Source organism: Lissotriton helveticus, chromosome 1_1, assembly GCF_964261635.1.
Source record: "Lissotriton helveticus chromosome 1_1, aLisHel1.1, whole genome shotgun sequence".
NCBI lineage: Eukaryota > Metazoa > Chordata > Amphibia > Caudata > Salamandridae > Lissotriton > Lissotriton helveticus.
Window position 1 is genome coordinate 1,796,350,891 of NC_136057.1, and position 20,142 is coordinate 1,796,371,032.

At 47.8% G+C, this 20,142-nt stretch overlaps 1 protein-coding gene across 1 annotated transcript in view; it reads right to left on the minus strand.

The window, feature by feature from the left end:
* The window catches only part of CHADL (chondroadherin like), a 47,626-nt gene extending 30,822 nt beyond the window's left edge, over window positions 1-16,804 (minus strand). Inside the window, exons 1-3 of the mRNA XM_078659197.1 lie at window positions 16,754-16,804; window positions 15,916-16,078; window positions 9,311-10,972 (exon numbers count right to left, since the gene is read on the minus strand). Coding sequence (XP_078515323.1) covers window positions 9,311-10,972; window positions 15,916-16,071 — 1,818 coding nt within the window. The 5' untranslated portion in view covers window positions 16,072-16,078; window positions 16,754-16,804. The remainder of the gene's footprint in view (window positions 1-9,310; window positions 10,973-15,915; window positions 16,079-16,753) is intronic.
* Window positions 16,805-20,142: the final 3,338 nt, after the last annotated feature.

Consider the following 20,142-nt stretch of genomic DNA (forward strand, 5'->3'; position numbering starts at 1 on the left):
ACTGTTAGGAATAAAAGAAACTTAAAGGACTTCCTTATTAGCGTTTGGACTCTTTCCCTAGAGCACCTTCTATTCTTTCAAAATTAATTGTCTGGATTCCAGTGGAGCCAACTGCGGCGGACTTTGGAAGTGTTGTGCACAGGACATTTATATTTATTGAACGGGGGTTGAGGTGCTGAATCAAGGGTCAGTTGCAATTTCTGAAGTTTTTTAATGCAAGACCTATACCTCTCCACCTCGCTAGGTCCTTATGGCATATGTTTTTAACTTCAACCAGATAGCTCTGTGGGACTCTTAGGAAGCACTTGGTATCTTTTAGCTGATGGGTGGCTTCATTTTCATACATACTCATGGGCTATAATACTATATTACCTCCTTTGTCAGACTGACAAACTACAATATCTTTCCTAGATCTGATTTGTTCCATTACTTTAGAATAGTCACTCTCTCTTTGTTTGGTACATTTCAGGAATTCCTCACAGGATGACATAGACAATGATTTTAAGTCCATAACCACCAGATTAGAGGACACATCAATCGACTCTCTAGGTAGGTTAGGAACCAAAGTGGACATAGGTTTGAAGGGCATTGTCACTTTTCCTTAGATGTAAAGTAGTCCCAAGAGGTCTGCAGTCTCCTTGCATGATATTGATGGACTGATAATATCGCCTCCCCTCTCCAATTGTTCCAAGTCATGTAACACTTTCAGATCACCTAACACCAGATTCGAATTATCAATCTCTGTGATGGGCTGTTCCTCTCCTTTCAGACTCGCTTGATTCTGAAAGAGCTTTTTCAATTTCCCTACGAATTTATAAAAGTCAATCCGAGTTTGACCATAATTAAAATTAGTTCTAGTACAAAATGAGAGACCCAAATACAAAATTCCAAGTTCATGATCTGTCAGAGCCAAGTCAGATAGATTGATAAACGTGGCTGTATGTTCATTCATTGACGTTGCCTGGTTTCTTTGGTCTTGGCTCCTTGTTTCAAAACTAATTATTTTAAGATCACATCGTATATACTAATCAAATATAGACGCATTTATAGCAGAGCTGGTTAAAAATGTTTAGTATACATGAAACATTTTTCCATAACTAAAGGGCACAACAGCATAGGATTCTCACCCTGTTGGGCGTATACCAAAATTAATAATGAAATCAGTCTAATATTTCATAATTCCAAAATAGAAAAGTAGAAATTCACAATATGCTTAACCCAACCAATTATTACAGGTCGTCATGGCAATCTTAGCAATCTTGCCCCGTTGGGCAAATCAAATCGAAAATTATTAACGACAGCCATCTTTTAATGTGCAAATTAATAATTGCATATATATTTTGGTTACATCTAAAAGAGTAGTTATTTTTAAGACTTTAGCCTAATTTTCCAGGCTTTGTTTTTGTTGGATGTTGGCAGGTTTGGGGTGCGATATCAAAGGAGTACCCTCCTTTTCTCGTCACTAAAATCAATGAGTCCTCAAGTTGTGATGGAGTTAAAGCTACTTGCCTAAGACTCGTGCGATGTGGTTGAGGTCACTGATGCTGGATTGTAGCGAGACACGTTTGCCTGCATCCACTGATTGTCTTGAAACGGGAGTCCTGCTTTCCAGCACCAGCTGAGCTGAGCACTTAGGACTTTGAAAAATTATAGGAGAAAGGCTTTCCAGAGGTGACATTAAGGAGGCAGTAGGCTGTAAAGCACCACTGCATGGACACTTGTCGAAGGGCTTTGTGAGGGTTCTTGACCCTCAGCTGAGTATTTCTCTGGATTTACTGGCCTTTTTACCTCTGTGCCCCTGGACTGATTGCTCATGCTCAAGTGATGTCTAGTATATGAATGGAAGGACAGTGCGTTGTATTGTATGTTTCTCCAGAGCCTTGCTACCTCTTGTGATACCCCAAAGTATTCTCCAGCTGGTCGAACAGAAAGTTGCCCTGTCTTCAAGAGGAAAGGGTGTTGGTTGGAGTGGAATTTTCAGTGTTTTGCTGTTGTGAAGCATGCCCAGAGAGTAGCGCTGTGGTGTGTAGCAGCGCTTAATACTTAAGAGAAAAGCGATGGGGGTGTGAGGATAGGTTTGTGGGCAGTGTTTACAGACCAGAAGGAGCTTTGTTCATTTATGTTAGATGTTCCTAGCTTCCAAGTCTGTATTGCTTTGCTAAATTCAAATTCGTTTTGAATGAACATCAGTGTGTGTGATCCAAGGCTAGCCTATCTGGACAGGAAACGTAACTGATAATAAGATTGCAGCCCAGTGCAAAAAGAGCCCCAGCCCCTAGGTTCACTCTCAAGTCTTCAGTGAAACACTATGGATTTCACAGAGCCACAAGCCTGTGGAAGTGATGTTAAGCATCAATGAAACGCTGCATGATTCCACCCAAGCATAGTTGAGATGCATACCCTGGAAGACAGAAGTTAAGCCATCAGTAAATCCCTATACGGGGTGTGTACCTGGACAGCTGGATTGTGGAATCTCTTGGATATTGCATGTGGTAGCCTTTGTCCAGGGCTGCCAGTGTCTGAGATGCCTTGTCCATCTCGGACACTGGGGGCAAACGCGGGGGCAGGCGCGTGTACACATCTCTCCATCCCCAACAGTAGCCAGGCTGCCCAAACACCGTTAGCTGAAGTCTTTGGTCTTCTTTTTAAAAAGACTTTGAATTTAACTAAATATGAATTTTCCGAGAGTGCTTGATTATTGCCAAACAGTCGCCCATCGGTGGTTTAGCCATGGGCCTCAATCCTAAAACTATTTTCCAATGTTTAAAACGAAGAAGCTACAATAGTGTTTATTTCCCTGGCCCAGAAGGTGATAGGCATTTATGTTATTTGATAAGTATATGTTTAGAGTAAATATGTTTTATCCAATTGTAAATTAGGTCTTCCTTTTTTAAGTCACAGCCTACCAGACCTTGCAGCTGTATGGTTTGCTAAAGACATCTTGGGGACTTTCAGAAAGTTGACCTAGAAATGCATTTCAGAAAGTTGACCTAGAAATGGATTTCACCTGTTGATTACCATTGGCTTTATGGGTTGTAACTCACATTTTCTGGCTATCTATTTACCAGCTTTATTTGCTTTAGGCTTTCCAGATTTAGTTAGTCCTTCCTGTTGCCTAAAACGGTTTACTGTATTTTTCCCTGAATTAAGTTTCTGTAAATGGGCCTTTAAATCTAAACTTGTTGTATACTGGGAGTGGGAAAGAGTTTTTCTTGCACTTAGCAACATTTAAATGAACTTTGTAAGTATTTCCGAAAATATCAGAATTAAGAACACTAATGAAGCACATTTGTTGTTATTACTGAAGTACTTTTGAAACAAATACTTTAATATGATCAAAACAAATCATTACACTAGGTGATGCAATTTCCCCACATTTTCGTTTGATCACTGTATAGTTTAAAACGGTGTGTCTGTGCAAATGTAATGGTCATTTCAATTGAAAACAATTGAAAATGTGTTGTCTATAGTAGCTTGTGCTACCATACCATGCATACTCCGCTCTATGCCACTCGACTCTATACCACTGTACTCTGCACCACTCCACTCTATTACATTGCACTCTATGCCACTTCACGCTATGCCTCTCTACTCTACCCTGTACAATTCCACCCTACACCACTGCACTCTTTGCTGCTGCATTTTACACCACTCTAGTGAGCCCACACCAATCTACAGTGCAGAACTCCATTCTACACCACTCTGCAACACTGCATTCTATGCCCTTACACTCTACGCCAATGCACTTTACTCTGTAACACTGAACTCTATGCCCACGCACTCTACACCAATTGACTGTATGCTACTCTTATCTACTCAACACTACTTTACTGTATGACATTACATTATATGCCACTCTATGCAACTGCACTCTACCCTGCATTACTCCACCCTATGCTATTTCACTCTGTTCAGAAACAATCTACTCCACTCCTCTATGAGCCACTCCTCTCTCTACCACTCTTAATCACTGCACTCTACAGAACTGCACTTTGTCACTGCACTCTACTCTGCACCACTGTACTCTACGCCTCTCTACTACACGCTACACCACTGCACTCTGACACTCTACTCCGTAACACTGTACTCTCTGCCACTGAACTCTACACCGCTCTACTCTGTACTACTGCACTCTACGCCCCACTACTCCATTCTATGCCACTGCACTCTGTGACACTATACTCTGTGCCACTCTATGCTACTCTACACCATCTCTATGCCACAGCACTCTGCCAATCGACTCTACTCTACACTCTATGCCACTCGCCTATACTCTGTGCCACTGCCCTGTGCATCACTCAACTCTACGCCTATGCACCACTGCACTCCACTATGCACCACTCTACGCCACTGCATTCTATGACGCTGCATTCTATGCTGCTGAATTCAATGCCACTGCCACTATACCACTATACTCTGCAACCCTCTACGCCAATGCACTTTGCACCAGTCCACTCTACACTATGCCAATCTAATACATGACACTCTCTGCCACTCCACTCTCTGCCTCTCCAGTCTTTGCCACTCCAGTCTTTGCCACTCCACTCTTCGCCATTCTACTCTGACACTCCATGCGACTTTACTCGACGCCACTAGCAGATTGGTCACACAGCGCCACAGTGTAGTCTAACTTTTTAGCTACTAGGCGAGATTTTAATCCTGACACTTAGACAAACCATGTCTTACTTGAGATCTATCTAAGTAGTTAGTTTTATCCCTCACTACCATTTAAGCACTGCACCTCACTAGCACTATTTCTTGAGCAACAATCTGGCTACAGTATGTTTATCCATATCCGCACCATTACCTGATGGTTTGGGCGGTGTTCATTCCCACATGACGAGACTCCGCCGCAAGGGTGGTCTGATGGGATTTTTCTGAAGCTCTCTGCATCTACTAAGTCAATCAAAGCAAACTATACCACATAGGCATCATAACAAACCAACGCATTACATGATTTACAAAGGCCACCACACCACCTTGCATACCCCAAAATAATGCTGTACAACTTCATAACAAACATAAATAGCACATAATTTCCCACAACACACTATACTGCACTAGATCCCACTCGATCTGCCCCACTGGTCAGGCTGCGCCACACAATAGATCATCATCTATTAGCACATTTTATAGAATTCTACACCACGTAAGACAAGAATAGCCCATGTGCACCACACCATACCACTGTACATCACTTCAGACCACTACACTAAGGCAAACATTCACAAAGCACCATGTTAACCACTCCCACAATACTAATGCTTAAGCAATCAGAAAACACTCTCCAGTATGTGATGGAAACCTCAAGGCAAAGGTGTTCAAGTATCTTAACTTAGAAAGCATTATGAGGCCGTACTGATGGCAATAGGTCACTTTACAAGTATCTGTACCAGAAGATGCTCTTAGGCTTGGTGGCACTCCAGACATCACAGCTCCATACATCACTCCAGGCGGTCTAACTGCTATGTGATCACACCGTACACGTTAATTCCATGCTTTGACATTACACTGGCCAGCGCAACACCACGGAAGCCACAATGCCATACCACTCCCCCAATCCAGTGCAGTGCACCAAAACACTATGTGATCAGACCATTCCACGCTGCATGACATCAAACTGGCCAGCACAACACCACAGAAGCCACTATGCCATACCGCCCACCCCTCATCCTGTGCAGTGCACCAAAACACTACCAGTCTACAGCATATAAGCCACACCACATCTCCCACCATTATGCTGCTGCCCCACAGTACGCCAACCGTTGATGCTTAAACTGGCATGGAATGCTAAAGTATTGCCAAAGAACCAGTCTCCAAGCTCCCCCCACCCCAACCCCACCTAGGGTATAATCTGCATTTGTGTAGCATCAGCCACACATTCTGTGGGAGCCCTGTCATGTGAATCTTGACTGGCCACTGATGGAACAGGGGGGGGCCATTGTTTGATAATGTATGCGTACTTGGCGTTTGGTTGTGTGGGTAGCAGTGAGTTTGTATTGTGTTAAGACTTGTTTGAAATGGATTGTTTTAGGGTGGAGGTAAAGTGTGTGTTTGATCTAGTTAGATCTTTGGGGTGTTTGTGAATGGTTGGGTATTCCAAACTTCTCTATATTTCGCCCAGTTAGGGGGCTGTACGGGAGAGGCTCCCCTACATTGTGCGCGGGAAATCGTGTGGCTTGTGCTCATGCAGAGTATAGTGATTTTTATACACACATCACAAGCCAGGTTTGTGTCTTATGATGATGTGCACTTGAGGGTGTTTAAGGTTATGCTTACAATATTGGTGTGGTGCATAATAGCTTTTGATATCGCTGCACTTAAGTGTTTTGTGCGCATGATGGTGCGGTGGGCCTCTCAAGCACGTAGTGTTCAGGCAGACTATTTGTAGTTGAGATTGGAGTGATGGTGTGTGGTGTTAATGTTTGATATAGAATGCTTGTGGGTGTCCAATGAAAGCTTTGCTATGAGTCCTCGGATTTGTGTTGGTTACAGATTATAAGCACTGTTGGTTTTGAATTTGTATTGTGAAAGTAGTTCGATTAAAGGTATTCTTCACAAGCAGAGTCACTTTTATACATTAGTGTGGTGCTTTCTGGGGGTGGGCAGTGGGCCTTGTTTGTTCTATGGGAGAAAAGCTCAAGGAGAAGGAATGCAAGCTTCACAGTCCCACAGCTCTACCTGCCAGTCTCCTCTTCATGGGCCATAAAGACTGTGTGACTGTAGAGGACGTTAAGTCCTTGCTTCCTCTTGCTGCTTTTTCCATATCATTTTTGAGTGGCTTATAGTTGGTCTCTGGACATTCCACCTGCATCCATCTATATCCTATGGAACCACTTTCTGGTAGTCCATTGTAACTACACTGGACGCACTACTCAACAGTGCACCACACGCAAACACACAACACACTGAGTCACCCCACTCAATTCCATGCCCACTACACACCACATTTCAGTAAAAAACTGATACAAAAGTATACCTCCCTGCTTACTCTCTAACATATTCCATCACTCCAAACCCCACCTTACAGGACCAATGAACACCCCTCCATAGAATACCGTGCCCCATCACATCACACTGAACCTTTCCACCTCAAGCTAGATTAGACACCATAAAACACAAAGCTTTGTCCAAATATCACATGCTTTAACCTGCTGCACATAATCCTGCACTACACTCCAACCTACAAAGCCACATCACAACAAGGCAGAATGTTCGGCACCACAACAACCTCATCACGCATCTCTCCTCAAAATAAAACATAACCTTTGCATTTAGTGGCGCCATAGCGCCCTTCACGCGCTGTATCCCACCACCTTGATTCTATACCACACCCTACAAATGTGCTGCTTTTCTCACCAACTCCTATAAATTGCCACCTGACTTCTCTGCCTTCCTGCAACACACTTCATCACTGTTACCTACCATGCCAACATTCTACATACAATCTTATCTATCCTCTGCCTTAAATCTCCCACCACCTCAACAACATTATGATAGCCAAAACACCAGTTCAACTCTGACTGCCACAACTGAGTCCATTTGTTAAAATTAAAAGAAAACTAAGCACCATTCATCCATGCATCAGAATCCATCATCCCGCGGACTGATCAGCACCACTCTACCAAGCATGACAACTACCTGCACCATGAAGGAAATCCAACAAATTGTACAACAGTATTTCCTCACAAGTATGCATCACACTAGCCCACAATACGCCACTCAATAAGGTTCTTTAATTGTCACAAACACAACACTAAAAATACCACATCACATGTCAAGCCATGTGACCCACCATCTCTTTCCACCACCTCTGTTCATTCCTCTCAGAACCTCACATGACACACTTCATCTCTGCTGTTCACACTCGCATGCTTATTCCTTCAACACACACCATCTGTCTCAGCTTTAAACCACTAATCCTGTCAAATGGCATGGTCATCGCCTATCCAGTACCCTACACCGCTTGGGAAGGGTGAGCATCTTTTCACACTATTATTTCTGCCTATGAAATTCTCCTTGTCATCAAGGATATACTGCATTGACTTGAGAGAAGTGGACGGAAACACAAAAACTCTTATCGTGGTTGGAGGGAGGAGTGCGGTTTGACACATATCAGGGCACACTGTGTTGTGCTCAACAGCAGCTTGATTCACAAACTATTGAGGTAGCCCAACGTGCTTCAAATCGAAATCGTTGGTGCAGATATCTAAGGATGCCAGGAAGGGGCCAGCATAACCAAAGTCATCTGGACTAGAGTACTTTGTGGAATGGGACACCCAGCCAATGCATCCTAGGGATTAGGTGGGGTCAAAGAGGTGATCTCAGAACCACTTCTATTGTTGTAGCGCTGTCCCTTCTTCGGTCTATAGAGATCAGAACCACTTGCATCATTGCAGCACCGGCCCTTCCATAGTCTGGAACAAAGTCAGCTGGCATGCGGGCTCTAGGACCTCAAAACAACTGACTTCTGGAGACCTTAATCCGAACACCAAGAACTCAACTGTCTGCTCTAAAACTCTAGAACAGCAATGCGTTCATGCCCAATCCACAGATTTATTCGAGGAGGACAATCCTGTAGCCTGCTTGAGTTCCATCAGAACCCATCTGGCATTAGGCACGCGGGTTAGCAGGAGGGCTTGCAGACCCAAACTCCAACTGCGAGCCACCCCATAAAGGCAACTAACTATACTACATCCTGGACATCCACACCGGTTATGTCAGAATGTCCGAACACCCACATCCCTCTACAGAACACAACCTCCATATCAATAACCCTAACACACACCATCCAAGCCACACAGCAGCATGAAACATGGCTCAGGAATAAATCCAGTCCGAGTGAACCTCAACTAGGAAGATGTACTTACGCAGACTGAAGTGTGCATGAAGTACCAAAAGGCAAAGTAATTGCCGAGCAGTACACCGTACAAAAGCCAGCTCAAATTTGCCAAGTATGATAAGCCTTGTTTGGTAGGTCCATCAGAGTAGCACCGGTCACTTTGTCCTGAATACTATTCTGGATCCTGGCGAAAATGTCTTGCAAGTGACATTGTTAGAGGTAGTGCTTATGACCCTATTCAGAATGTTGTTGTGCTCTGCTAAAGCCTTATTTACTGCCACTGCTCAGTCAAAGCAGGGTACGGGTAGCAGGTCCATGGCAATGCTTTTCATGACAGCATGCCTTGACCACATGCAATGTGGCAATGTGTTCTTGTGCAGGGTCAAGGTGACAGAATGGCCTTGGACACAACTACCATGCCAACATTATTCTATGGGTTATTGGTCATTCTAGCACATGGTATCTTACCTTCTGCAAGCCAAGATGGTCCAGGTGCAGATGCTGAAGGGATCCGCTAACTGGCTGGAATGCATTGCTCTCAATTTCTCTGATTGGGTTCTTTGAGAGACGCAGTTCTTGTAGGCCAGAGAGACTGCGCAGAGCACTGGTGGGCACATCGTACAGCAGGTTCTGATCCAAGTGTAACTTCTCGAGATGGCGTGCAGAAGCCAGGGCTGTGGGTGCCACAGATGCAATGTTGTTGCCGCTCAGGTACAGCCAGCGCAGTGCCTGAGCCCCCTTCATGTTGTCGTCAGACAGGTCACGGATGGTGTTGTACTGCAGGTGGAGGGAGAGCAGGCCAGGTAGAGACACAAAGGTCCCTGTGGGCACACTTGCGAACTGATTGTGTTCCAGATAAAGATAGGTGAGATGTGTAGCCCCTTCTAGTGCGGCAGCGCTGAGAGAGGAAAGACTGTTGTTGGACAGGTAGAGGTAGACCAAGCCCTTGAGGCCACGTAAAGCACCTGGCTGCAGCTCCTCGATGCCACAGCTTTGCAGGTGCAGGGACACCACGTTCTCCAGGTTAGGGAAAGCACCAGTGGGCACAGACCTAAACACATTGCGGCGCAAGTCCAGCAGTCCTGTATCTGTTGGGAACCCTCTGGGGATCTTGGAGAGGCCTTGGTTCTCACAGGTAGCGTGCTTAAGGTCGGGCTTGCAATGGCATGTGGATGGGCAAGTGTTGCCACTCTCTGCAGTAGGCTTTATAGTGACTGGTTCCACTCTCTCCTCTGGAACTCGGCGGTCACACCTCATGTCCACGCTCCTCATCGCCTCAAGGTGCTCCCCACGGAATGGTGCCGGTCCAGCACAGATCATCTCGGCACGAATCCGGGACCTCTCAGCCCACTCCTTGAAAGCACGCAGGTTGCAGTCGCACAACACAGGATTCCCAGTCAGGTCAATTTTACGCAGCTGCCCTAGACCTGCCAGTGGCTGCAGCGCCCGTAGCTGGTTATCCCTCATGTCCAGCAGGGACAGTTGAGGGGTCCCCTGGAAGCCCAAGAAGGACACATCCTGCAGCGACATACCATCCAGGAAGAGTTGCTTGAGCGCCCGCATCTGCAGGGCATCCTCCCCTATGAATGTCATGGGGTTACTCCCCATATCGAGACGTGTAACGCCTGGTAGCTTCGAGAGGGCTTCAGTGGGTAGGTACTGCAGCTCATTGTGGTCCAAGCTCAGCCGGCGCAGAGTGGGCATGCCAGCAAATGAGTGGTCCGCTACGATGTTGAGCATGTTGCGTGACAGCCGAATCCACTTAATTTGCTGCAAGCCCTGGAAGACCATATCTGGCAGGTATACCAGGAAGTTCTCACCCAGGTCCAGGAGGTTTAGGAAGCCGAGCTGAGTGAAGGCACCAGGGCGAATTTCCTCCAGCCGGTTCTTCTCCAGCACCAGGTGCCTCAGGGAGGACAGCCCATCAAACGTCTCCTGCAGGATAAAGGTAATTCCATTCGAGCCCAGGTTGAGGTGGGTCAGCCGTCCTAGCCCACGGAAGGCTCCTTCCTCCAGGGTCTCAATGCCACACTTCTGGAGGTTGAGGTGGATGAGATAAGGAATAGGGAGAAATGCTCCTCCTGGGATCAACTTCATATTATTGCCCCGGAGATCCAGCTTCTGTGTTATCTGTGTAGAGAAAAATTTGGTTATTTATTATCTACCAATCCTAACATATCAATCTTTATTCCATCTCATACGCCTGTGACCTACGAAAGCTGTACTTTAACTTGATAAACTTGGTACTGGTATTGTGTGATGAGTGGATGTCGGTGAAGATTAGGTGTTTGCAATCTGACAGACCAGGATACTATGTTAGGGTGTTTTTTAATAACTGTGTGGAAGCCAAGAGTCTACTGGGCCCCCGAGGGGAGTCCTCGGGCAAAAGGATGCAACTAAGCTGACCACTTCGAGGGCCTGAGGAAAGCTTGACCCTGGGCACCCTAAACGCATATATTTAATGTTTCATGCTATGCAGAAAGCACATTTTATTCAATTGTATTGTAGGAACGGACAGTTGATGTTTAATGCTGGAACAGCAGTGAATGGCAGAAGACCCCAGGGCACTGAGAGGAACTAGATAAAGAAGTTTGGAGCCTCACCCTCAGATGGCTTGAGGCATGGAGGCGCTGTTTGCGTCGGGAGCAGCATGGACCTATGGTTCCATTGGCACATCAAAAGCAGCCGTCTCAGCAGAGATCAGCTGTACTAGAAGGATCACTGGAAAGTGAACCACCAGCCCCTTATCTGCATGTTCAACTTGAATAAGGCACAGCAGGTGAGATTTCCTGAACACCTTAGGCCTCCTAGGACCTACTACTAGCCAAGGCCCAGAGTCCCTCCTTGAAGCAGCAGGGTTTCAATTCAGTGAAACTGCCCCAGATATTTTATCAAATGCACAGTGCTGCTTAAATGGTCAGTTCAATTCAAATTTTGTAATGCAGTGACTGGATCATGTTTTGCTCCATTGTGAAGCAAACAGTTCTGTTAAGAAAAATATACATTCTTTCTCTTGTAAGCTTGTTTGCCAGTCTGTCCCAATCTGCCACTATTTTGTCCACCTCACCTTCAGGGCCTGAGAGCTTTGCAATAAGCTTGCTGCAGCATGTCACAGACTTTCCCTCGTGGGCCCTACACTCCTCCTTAAACACTCCTCTCAGGGTATCCAATTCTTGTGTCCAGGTGAAGAGCAGAGAGGTTATGGGTGGAACCTGCAGCGATTTCCTTGTTAGGGTCTGGAAAGGGGATTGGGCCAGCACCCCATCCTTTCACCCTCTACTGTTTAATAGCTTCCGTCCACAGGTGCCCGGACCATGCCCTCAGAGAAGTGCCCGCTTCTCACACTTGTGTGGCCTACAGACCCCGAACTGTCTTTCTGAAAACCCTTGGGTTGCAGCTTGCCACATCGAGGTTGCCCTCTATATTTATTTTGGGCCTTCCCTCAAAGGGCATGCAACTTGACACCCATGCCAGAGAAACCCCTACACTGATCTGCTTGGTGCCCATGACTCTGACTGCTGAGTTCGTCCTCTAAGCAATGACTGAGGGCCTTTCGAGAGGTAAACTTTAATCTAAACCAGCAAGTCATGCTGTAAGTGTTGTTGAAGATGTTGTTATTCCTATTTTGGGCTATTTCTATTCTCTTTTGCAGTTCTAAACACTCTGCTTGTTTTCTACATCTAAAACTTTCCATCACAAATGCCAGAAGCGAGTCCTTAAGAGGAGACTTGCCTCTACATCTTCCGAAACCCTGAGAACTGTTTAAAATTCCTCTGGCTGACCCTTACTGGCTCCTCAGCTGAACTGTAGGCCCACCACTGTGACTTATATTCAGCATTCCTAGAGATGGCCCTTTGCAGCGCTGGGTTAACCTAAGTGGCCACCCAATAAGGTGTCTTGGACTATTCTTAGAACTTAGCGTTAGCTGCTCTTGGGTTGATCCGAGTAGACCTACTACTGTAGCGTCTAGTTAAAATTCCCAGGGATATGCTTTTGACGTTTCTTGGTTGACCCAAGGACCTATTAGGGTGGTGTTAATTTCCTTACTACCTGATGTCCTATTTGCCCACAGGTTGTACAAGAGGCACACATTTTAACACTGATACATCTGCACTGTGGCTACCTCGAGCTTGACCATAGACGGCCACTTCACAGCGCAAAGTCAGAAACAATATCTTTCTGTGGATCCATCTACAAACCCAGCTTCTGCCTCTTTAGACTTAAACCATCAGGTGCTCTGGAATTCAAGCTACCAGACTTTTGCCCAGTTCATTTATAATCTGCCTTTGGTGAATCCACCCCAACCATCCAAAGTTAAAACAACAAAAAATAATTATATATATACATACATATATAATCATACTATAAACAAAGCCTCCACTGAACTATTGAAACTTCTACTCGAGTAAGTTAACACTCCTCCTTAATTTGACACGAAGCTTCTGCACAATCTGACATGAGCAACACACTCAAGTCAATATTCACTCATTCTGAATCTGATCCTCAGTGAAGAAACTACTTCCTGCCTGGTCTGGACCTGAAAACTGACTCCAGGGTGTCAAGGAGAGGCCAACAGCAGGGTGTATTCCATTTGCCACTGGTCCGCTGAGTACTTCCAGGACAGGGAAGGGCCTCTTGCAGCTTGTTGCCTTTCTGTAGCCACTGTGGAGCTCAGCCAACTTAACCTTGGATTCCACTTCTTTGTCCTGGGTACAAGAGAGAGCAGGTCCAGGGCTTCAGGACTTCTCTCAGGTTACAGACCATGTCCAGTCTTCTTATATACTGCAGGTCCAGAAATTGTTCTGATGTGGGAGCCTGGGTGTGCCACATTCATGACTGGAAACAGCTAGGTTTGGGGGGATGACTCCTGGGTATGCCCTAACCTATGGGGTAAAATATCCTGAGGCTAACCATAGGTGCTTTTTCATTAGTTCCTCTTTTCCTTACTGTAAACATGCCCAATATGCCCTATTTCCAGGCATTGTTAAGATGGTGAAAGTCTTTGGCCACACTCAACTTTGCCTCTGAAGGCTGGGGGTAGTCGTGTGTGTGGTGGCAGTGTACTATGATTATGTTAGAGTCTTACATCTAACTTTAAAATCTAGCTTGAGGCAGGCACTGTACCAACATAAAATCCGAGATAGTAGAAGTCTGGTAGGACAAAAACAGGGTCCGCCATCAACCAAACAGTGGATACACAAGAATTGTCTTGGCATCCTGTTCACCCCCTTTCGAGTGTTCCCCAAGTGTTACACGTGGCTCAGCATACCTGTCGAGTAGGATCTGTCACTGTGCTGTCAAAGGGAGGCCAACAGCCCACACCCTGCATATTCTGCTGAACTCAGAGGAGTCCTCTATGCCCATTCAGGTAAGCCTATTGTTTGCTCCTCGGAGGCATTTAACACTTTTATCACAGCTATTCTAGGCTAATCATTGGCTGGGAGAAGCTGGAGAGCCAACACGAACTAGTTCCCAGAAACATCAGGCATGGAAAATGTAGAATTCTAAAAGCTACTTTTTGGTAATGTTTATAAAAATCTGACTTCACCATTGAATTGGATTTTAAAAACAAATACAAATAGTTGTACTATTATTTTTATAACTGTTCCCTTTTCCAAGATACTTTATTAGTATTATTATTGCTTTTCATTGTTTCTGTATGGACCAACCAGCCTCCCTACAGTGAAAATAGCTTTTTTTTTGTTTTTTCTCTTGTTGAAAAGGGTCATTTTGACAGGTTGGGCTGCAGGCTTAAAACTGCAGCAGTCGTTCTACAATGGTAGGCCTGAAGACTTGCCTGCACCGCCACTTTAGTGAATGGTGCGATAGGTCCTGTGTGGTCCACTAGTGGCATTTAACTTCCAGGTCCTGGGTACACCTTGTACTTGGAGATAAATTATATATACTGATTGGGAACATGTCATTTCAACCATGTTTCAACGGGGCGCACAAGCACTTTACTACTGGTTAACAAGGGTTTTGTGCACAGAGTTCTAACTCTAGCAAAAAAAATAAAGTCCAGCAGAAGGTGAAAAATCCAAGGTGACCACATAGAAAAGGCAGATTTCCTACAGCTACCATGGTCGATTGTGTTTACTGTGTAGAGCTATCAATCTTGAACTGCTGTACCACTACTAAATGTATCTATATTTACAGTTATTTTTTATATGGTGTAGTTGTGGGTTCTTAGGATTATGGGTACAAACGGCAACAAAAAAGAATAATTTTACAGCATGGTGCACAGGTGGGCAATATTCTTTCAGGCTGGGGTTCGAGGCCTTTGACAAGTTCAAATGCAGGCACATACGCCATTGAGGGGCAGAATGGTAAAGGTTGTGACAAATCTCACTCACTTGATTGACACTCGGCTGAGGGTCCGTCTTCTAACACTCACTTGCATCCTCTCACTCTGGATACACTCCGCTGTTGTTCCCCCACCTGTTGCCACTTGCCTGAGAACCACATATCTGAAAGGCACTCTTTCACTGTCACTCACCCCAAGGGCACTCGGCACAGTCACTTCTTTGAGGCACACTCACCCACAGTACTAACATGAGGCACGCCCACCCAGCCTCTTACATGAGGGACATTTGCTAGATGTCACTCTCCTTGAGAGACATTCACAGCATAGTGATCTGTATGTGGCACTCACGCAAAGTCACTCATCTGAAGTACACTCACGACTGCCATTCACTTAAAGATCCCTCTCCCAGTATCACGAGTGGCGTTTGCCTACCTTCACTCACCCGAAGAACACTTTCACATAATCATTCACGTCGGGTCACTCCTGATGGGTTCTTTCCCAGTGTCACACTCCTTCCGGGGGAAGTCACCCATCTGCCTCTCAATTGAGGGACACTCTGCCTTCATCTGAGGAACACTAAACGGCAGTTATTCGCGGGAGGGGCACTCGCCTACTTTCCCTCACTTGAGGGACACTCCACTCATCCCTGAGGCATTGACCCGAGGAGACTCACCCTCTACCTTGACGGTCACTCACCTGGGGCGGATTCGTCTGCTGTCACCCACCTGACGGTCACTCACCTGACGGGCACTCGCCTAGCGTCACTCACCTGAGGGATGGTGACGGGCACCTCAGTCAGGTTCTTGTTCATGCAGGTGACGTAGGTCTTGATGTTGTCGCAGATGCAGAAGCGAGGGCAGGGGGCGCCAGAGGCCGGAGCCCCCCAGAAGAGGGCGAGCAGCAGACAGGCCAAGGGGCGCCGCATTCTGGAGCTGCGGGGGAGAGAGGAGTCACTGAGACAGCGTGCCAGGGCAACTCACGGGGCATTATTACTGGTTCCACCCACAGCTCTGCCTATGGCCCTCAAGCCTGGCTCCTGGCCCCACGCATTTGCTCTTATCCCAGCACTGGGAGCCACGCGCAGCTCTGCCAAAGCCCCTCAATCCTGCACCCTTTCTATGCACCAGTGGGACCGACAGACCATGGGAACCCCCGGTACACCCCTGCGGCACTCTGCCACCCCACTATTAAGACTCGCATACAGCTCGGCTGGTACACCTCGATCCTAACTGCCTATCCTAAAGCACCCCTGATTATTGCATTACTCGGTTGCATCCTCATCTTACCCGGCCTGTAGCACCCCTGTTGTTCCAGAGAAGGATCCCACTCTAAACTCTGACAGAATTTGATCTGCGGCATGTCTTAGTAATACCTGGACTAACGCGCACAGCTCTGCCAGGTCACCCCGTTTCTGACCTATAGTGCCCCTGCTATTTCATTATTGGGGCACACCCAACCCCACAGCTCCACCAAGGCGCTGTGTGGCTGACCCATAAAGCGGTACCGCTGGCGATCCTGTGACTCGAAGCACCACGCAGCTCTGCCCGAGCCCCTCAATCCTGACCCTGGCGCCACTTGAGCGCGACGTCCCAGCTCCCGAGATGTACCTCACGAGTCACGACTGAAGTCCCGTTCTCTGGCCCCCCGTCTGCCGTCAGGTGATGTCGGATGTGAGTGAGCTCAGCTGGCAGCGGTGTCACATCCGACCCTGGAGGTGGGAGGTGCCCGACACCCCCCTACAGCCCGTGTGAATGAAAGGAGCCTTTGAGAGCCTCCGCCCCCTCCCTCTGGTCCCAGGACACGAGGAGCTGAAGGGGGGATTATGGGCCGGGACTGCGGCTGCCTGGCAGCATTGGGGAGGCCTAGAATATAACCTCAGGCAGTCTCTCTCCCCTCTCCCCTCTCCTCCCCCACGAGTTAGTCATCTCTAGAAGTGACTTTTGGAATGCGGGGCACACATTGGGCCACAGATAAAACTAGTGGGGCCACATATGCAGGTAGAATATATATATAGATAGATGGATAGATAGATAGATAGATGGATAGATGGATAGATAGATAGATAGATAGATAGATGTGAAGAACACTGCTTTTCATTGAAAGGTAGTTGGACACTCGTGTGTGTAAAGTTGGTCCAGTGTGGGTTTTTCTGTGCCGCCTCCTGGCAGATTGGACGGCTGTGGCGGTGGGGCCCAAGGGGGGAGCGGGCAGAACGACAAGCTTGGGAACAGACCGAAGAGGCCCCCTGTAGACACACTAGAGGCCGCTCTCCCCTAGTCATACCGCCCTCTCCCTGGCGTAATCCCCTACGGTCCTCCTTGTCCAGCCACCAGATACCACCCGGGCACCGCTATAAGTCATGCTGCATCCTTCCAAATCCCCTCACACAAACATAGCTCCCTGTCATAGACACTCCCAATGGTTGAGCCAAGATCCACCCTCCAGCACCTCCAGTAATAACCCCCAGCCATCGCCCTTCCAGCAATAATCCTCAGCCATCGCCACACCAGCAATAACCCCCAGCGATCGCCCCTCCAGCGATAAGCTCCAGCGATCGACCCTCCAGCGATAACCCCCAGCCGTCACTCTTCCAGCAATAACCCCAAGTGTTCGCCCCTACAGCGATAAGTCCTAGGAATCGCCTCTCCAGCGATAACCCCCAGCCATCGCCCTCCCAGCAATAACCCTCGTCCATCGCCCCTCCAGCAATAAATAACCCCCAGCCATTGCCCCTCCAGCAATAACCCTCAGCCATCGCCCCTCCAGCGATAACCCTCAACAATCACCCTTTCAGCGATAACCCCCAGCCATCGCCCTCCAGCAATAACCCTCAGCCATTGCCCCTCCAGCAATAACCCTCAGCCATCGCCCCTCCAGCGATAACCCTCAACAATCACCCCTCCAGCGATAACCCCCAGCCATCGTCCCTCCAGCGATAACCCTCAGCCATCGCCCCTCCAGCGATAACCCCCAGCCATCGGCCCTCCAGCGATAACCCTCAGCCATCGCCCCTCCAGCGATAACCCTCAACAATCACCCCTCCAGCGATAACCCCAAGCCATCGCCCCTCCAGCGATAACCCTCAGCCATCGCCCCTCCAGCGATAACCCCCAGCCATCGCCCCTCCAGCGATAACCCTCAGCCATCGCCCCTCCAGCGATAACCCTCAACAATCACCCCTCCAGCGATAACCCCAAGCCATCGCCCCTCCAGCGATAACCCTCAGCCATCGCCCCTCCAGCGATAACCCTCAACAATCACCCCTCCAGCGATAACCCCCAGCCATCGCCCTCCCAGCAATAACCCTCGTCCATCGCCCTCCCAGCAATAACCCTCGTCCATCGCCCCTCCAGCAATAACCCCCAGCCATTGCCCCTCCAGCAATAACCCTCAGCCATCGCCCCTCCAGCGCTAACCCCCAGCCATCGCCCCTCCAGCGCTAACCCCCAGCCATCGCCCCTCCAGCGATAACCCCCAGCCATCGGCCCTCCAGCGATAACCCCCAGCCATCACCCCTCCAGCGATAACCCTCAGCCATCGCCCCTCCAGCGATAACCCCCAGCCATCGCCCCTCCAGCAATAACCCTCAGCCATCGCCCCTCCAGCGATAACCCTCAACAATCACCCCTCCAGCGATAACCCCAAGCCATCGCCCCTCCAGCAATAACCCTCAGCCATCGCCCCTCCAGCGATAACCCTCAACAATCACCCCTCCAGCGATAACCCCAAGCCATCGCCCCTCCAGAAATAACCCGCAACCATCGCCCCTCCAGCAATAACCCCCAGCCATCGCCACTCCAGCAATAACCCACAACCATCGCCCCTCCAGCGATAAGACCCAGCGAGCGCCCCTCCAGCGATAACCCCCAGCCATCGCCCTCCAGCAATAACCCCGAGTCCTCAGCCCTCCAGTGATAACCCGCAAGCATCGTCCCCAACCATAGATGCTCCAATGAGAGCCCCCTTTCTCCACCGTATATAGCGCCTTAGTTCTAGTTTGCCAGGTGTAGCCCAGTGCCATAGTCCTGCAGTAATAGCCCCCTCAGTTATATTTCTGCCTTATCTCCTCCTCCGCCATCTGGCCCAAGCCCCTGAGCCTAGAATGCCTATTCTAGCATAGAATATAATAACATGAAAGTCGATAAGCCGTACAGATACCCAAGGTCTCTGTAGGAGAGTAGGGTCTGCTTCCTATGGTTACCCCCACTTTTTGCTGTGCTTCACAGGTTTATTGACTTTATTCTGGCTGTGGCCCTGCCAATCAGGACCACAGCCTAGCTGTTCTCTCTCTAAATTGGTTACCTGTACATTAGGTACACTCCAGATTGGTTACTGGGTTACCCTTGTGAGTCCCTAGTATATGGTACCTTCGGTACCAAGGGCATAGGTACCCCAGAGGCCTACCAGGGGCTGAAGCATGTATTATGACACCCCTGGGAAGCCTTCCAAAATGGCACCACAGGTCGGCACTTGCAGCCTGGGTAAGGTGGTGTAAGCACCCCTTACTTAGATATAGTATACCTATATCTAGCTATATATATAGACACATATAAACCTATAAGTCACTCCTATGGGAGGCCTTGACGATCCTGAAGGCAGAGTGTTTGGTTTTGTGTGAGAGGGTGCCCTAGCATGAGCTGAGCCCCTCTGTATCTTTCGCAATCCCTTCCTTATAGCTGTTCTATGATATAGCCATACCATATACTCTTAAGTGCATTATAATCCTTGCGGTTAATGCTAACTTTGGTTTGGCTTTATCAAAACATGTTGTGTTTGGTGTCAAACACTTTGGAATACTACACCCCGCCAGTTCTGGCGGCGGGGGTAGCATTCCACCCTTCTAGAGGGAGAAGACATGTACACACTGGTAAACTCGGTAGAAGTTTAAAAGAACCTCAGCCGCACAAAATGGATGCTGCTGCCACAGACATGAGTCTGACCTCCTGCTGCTGGATGAAACTCCGGCAGGGGATGCCTGGACAATAGGTTTCCTGTC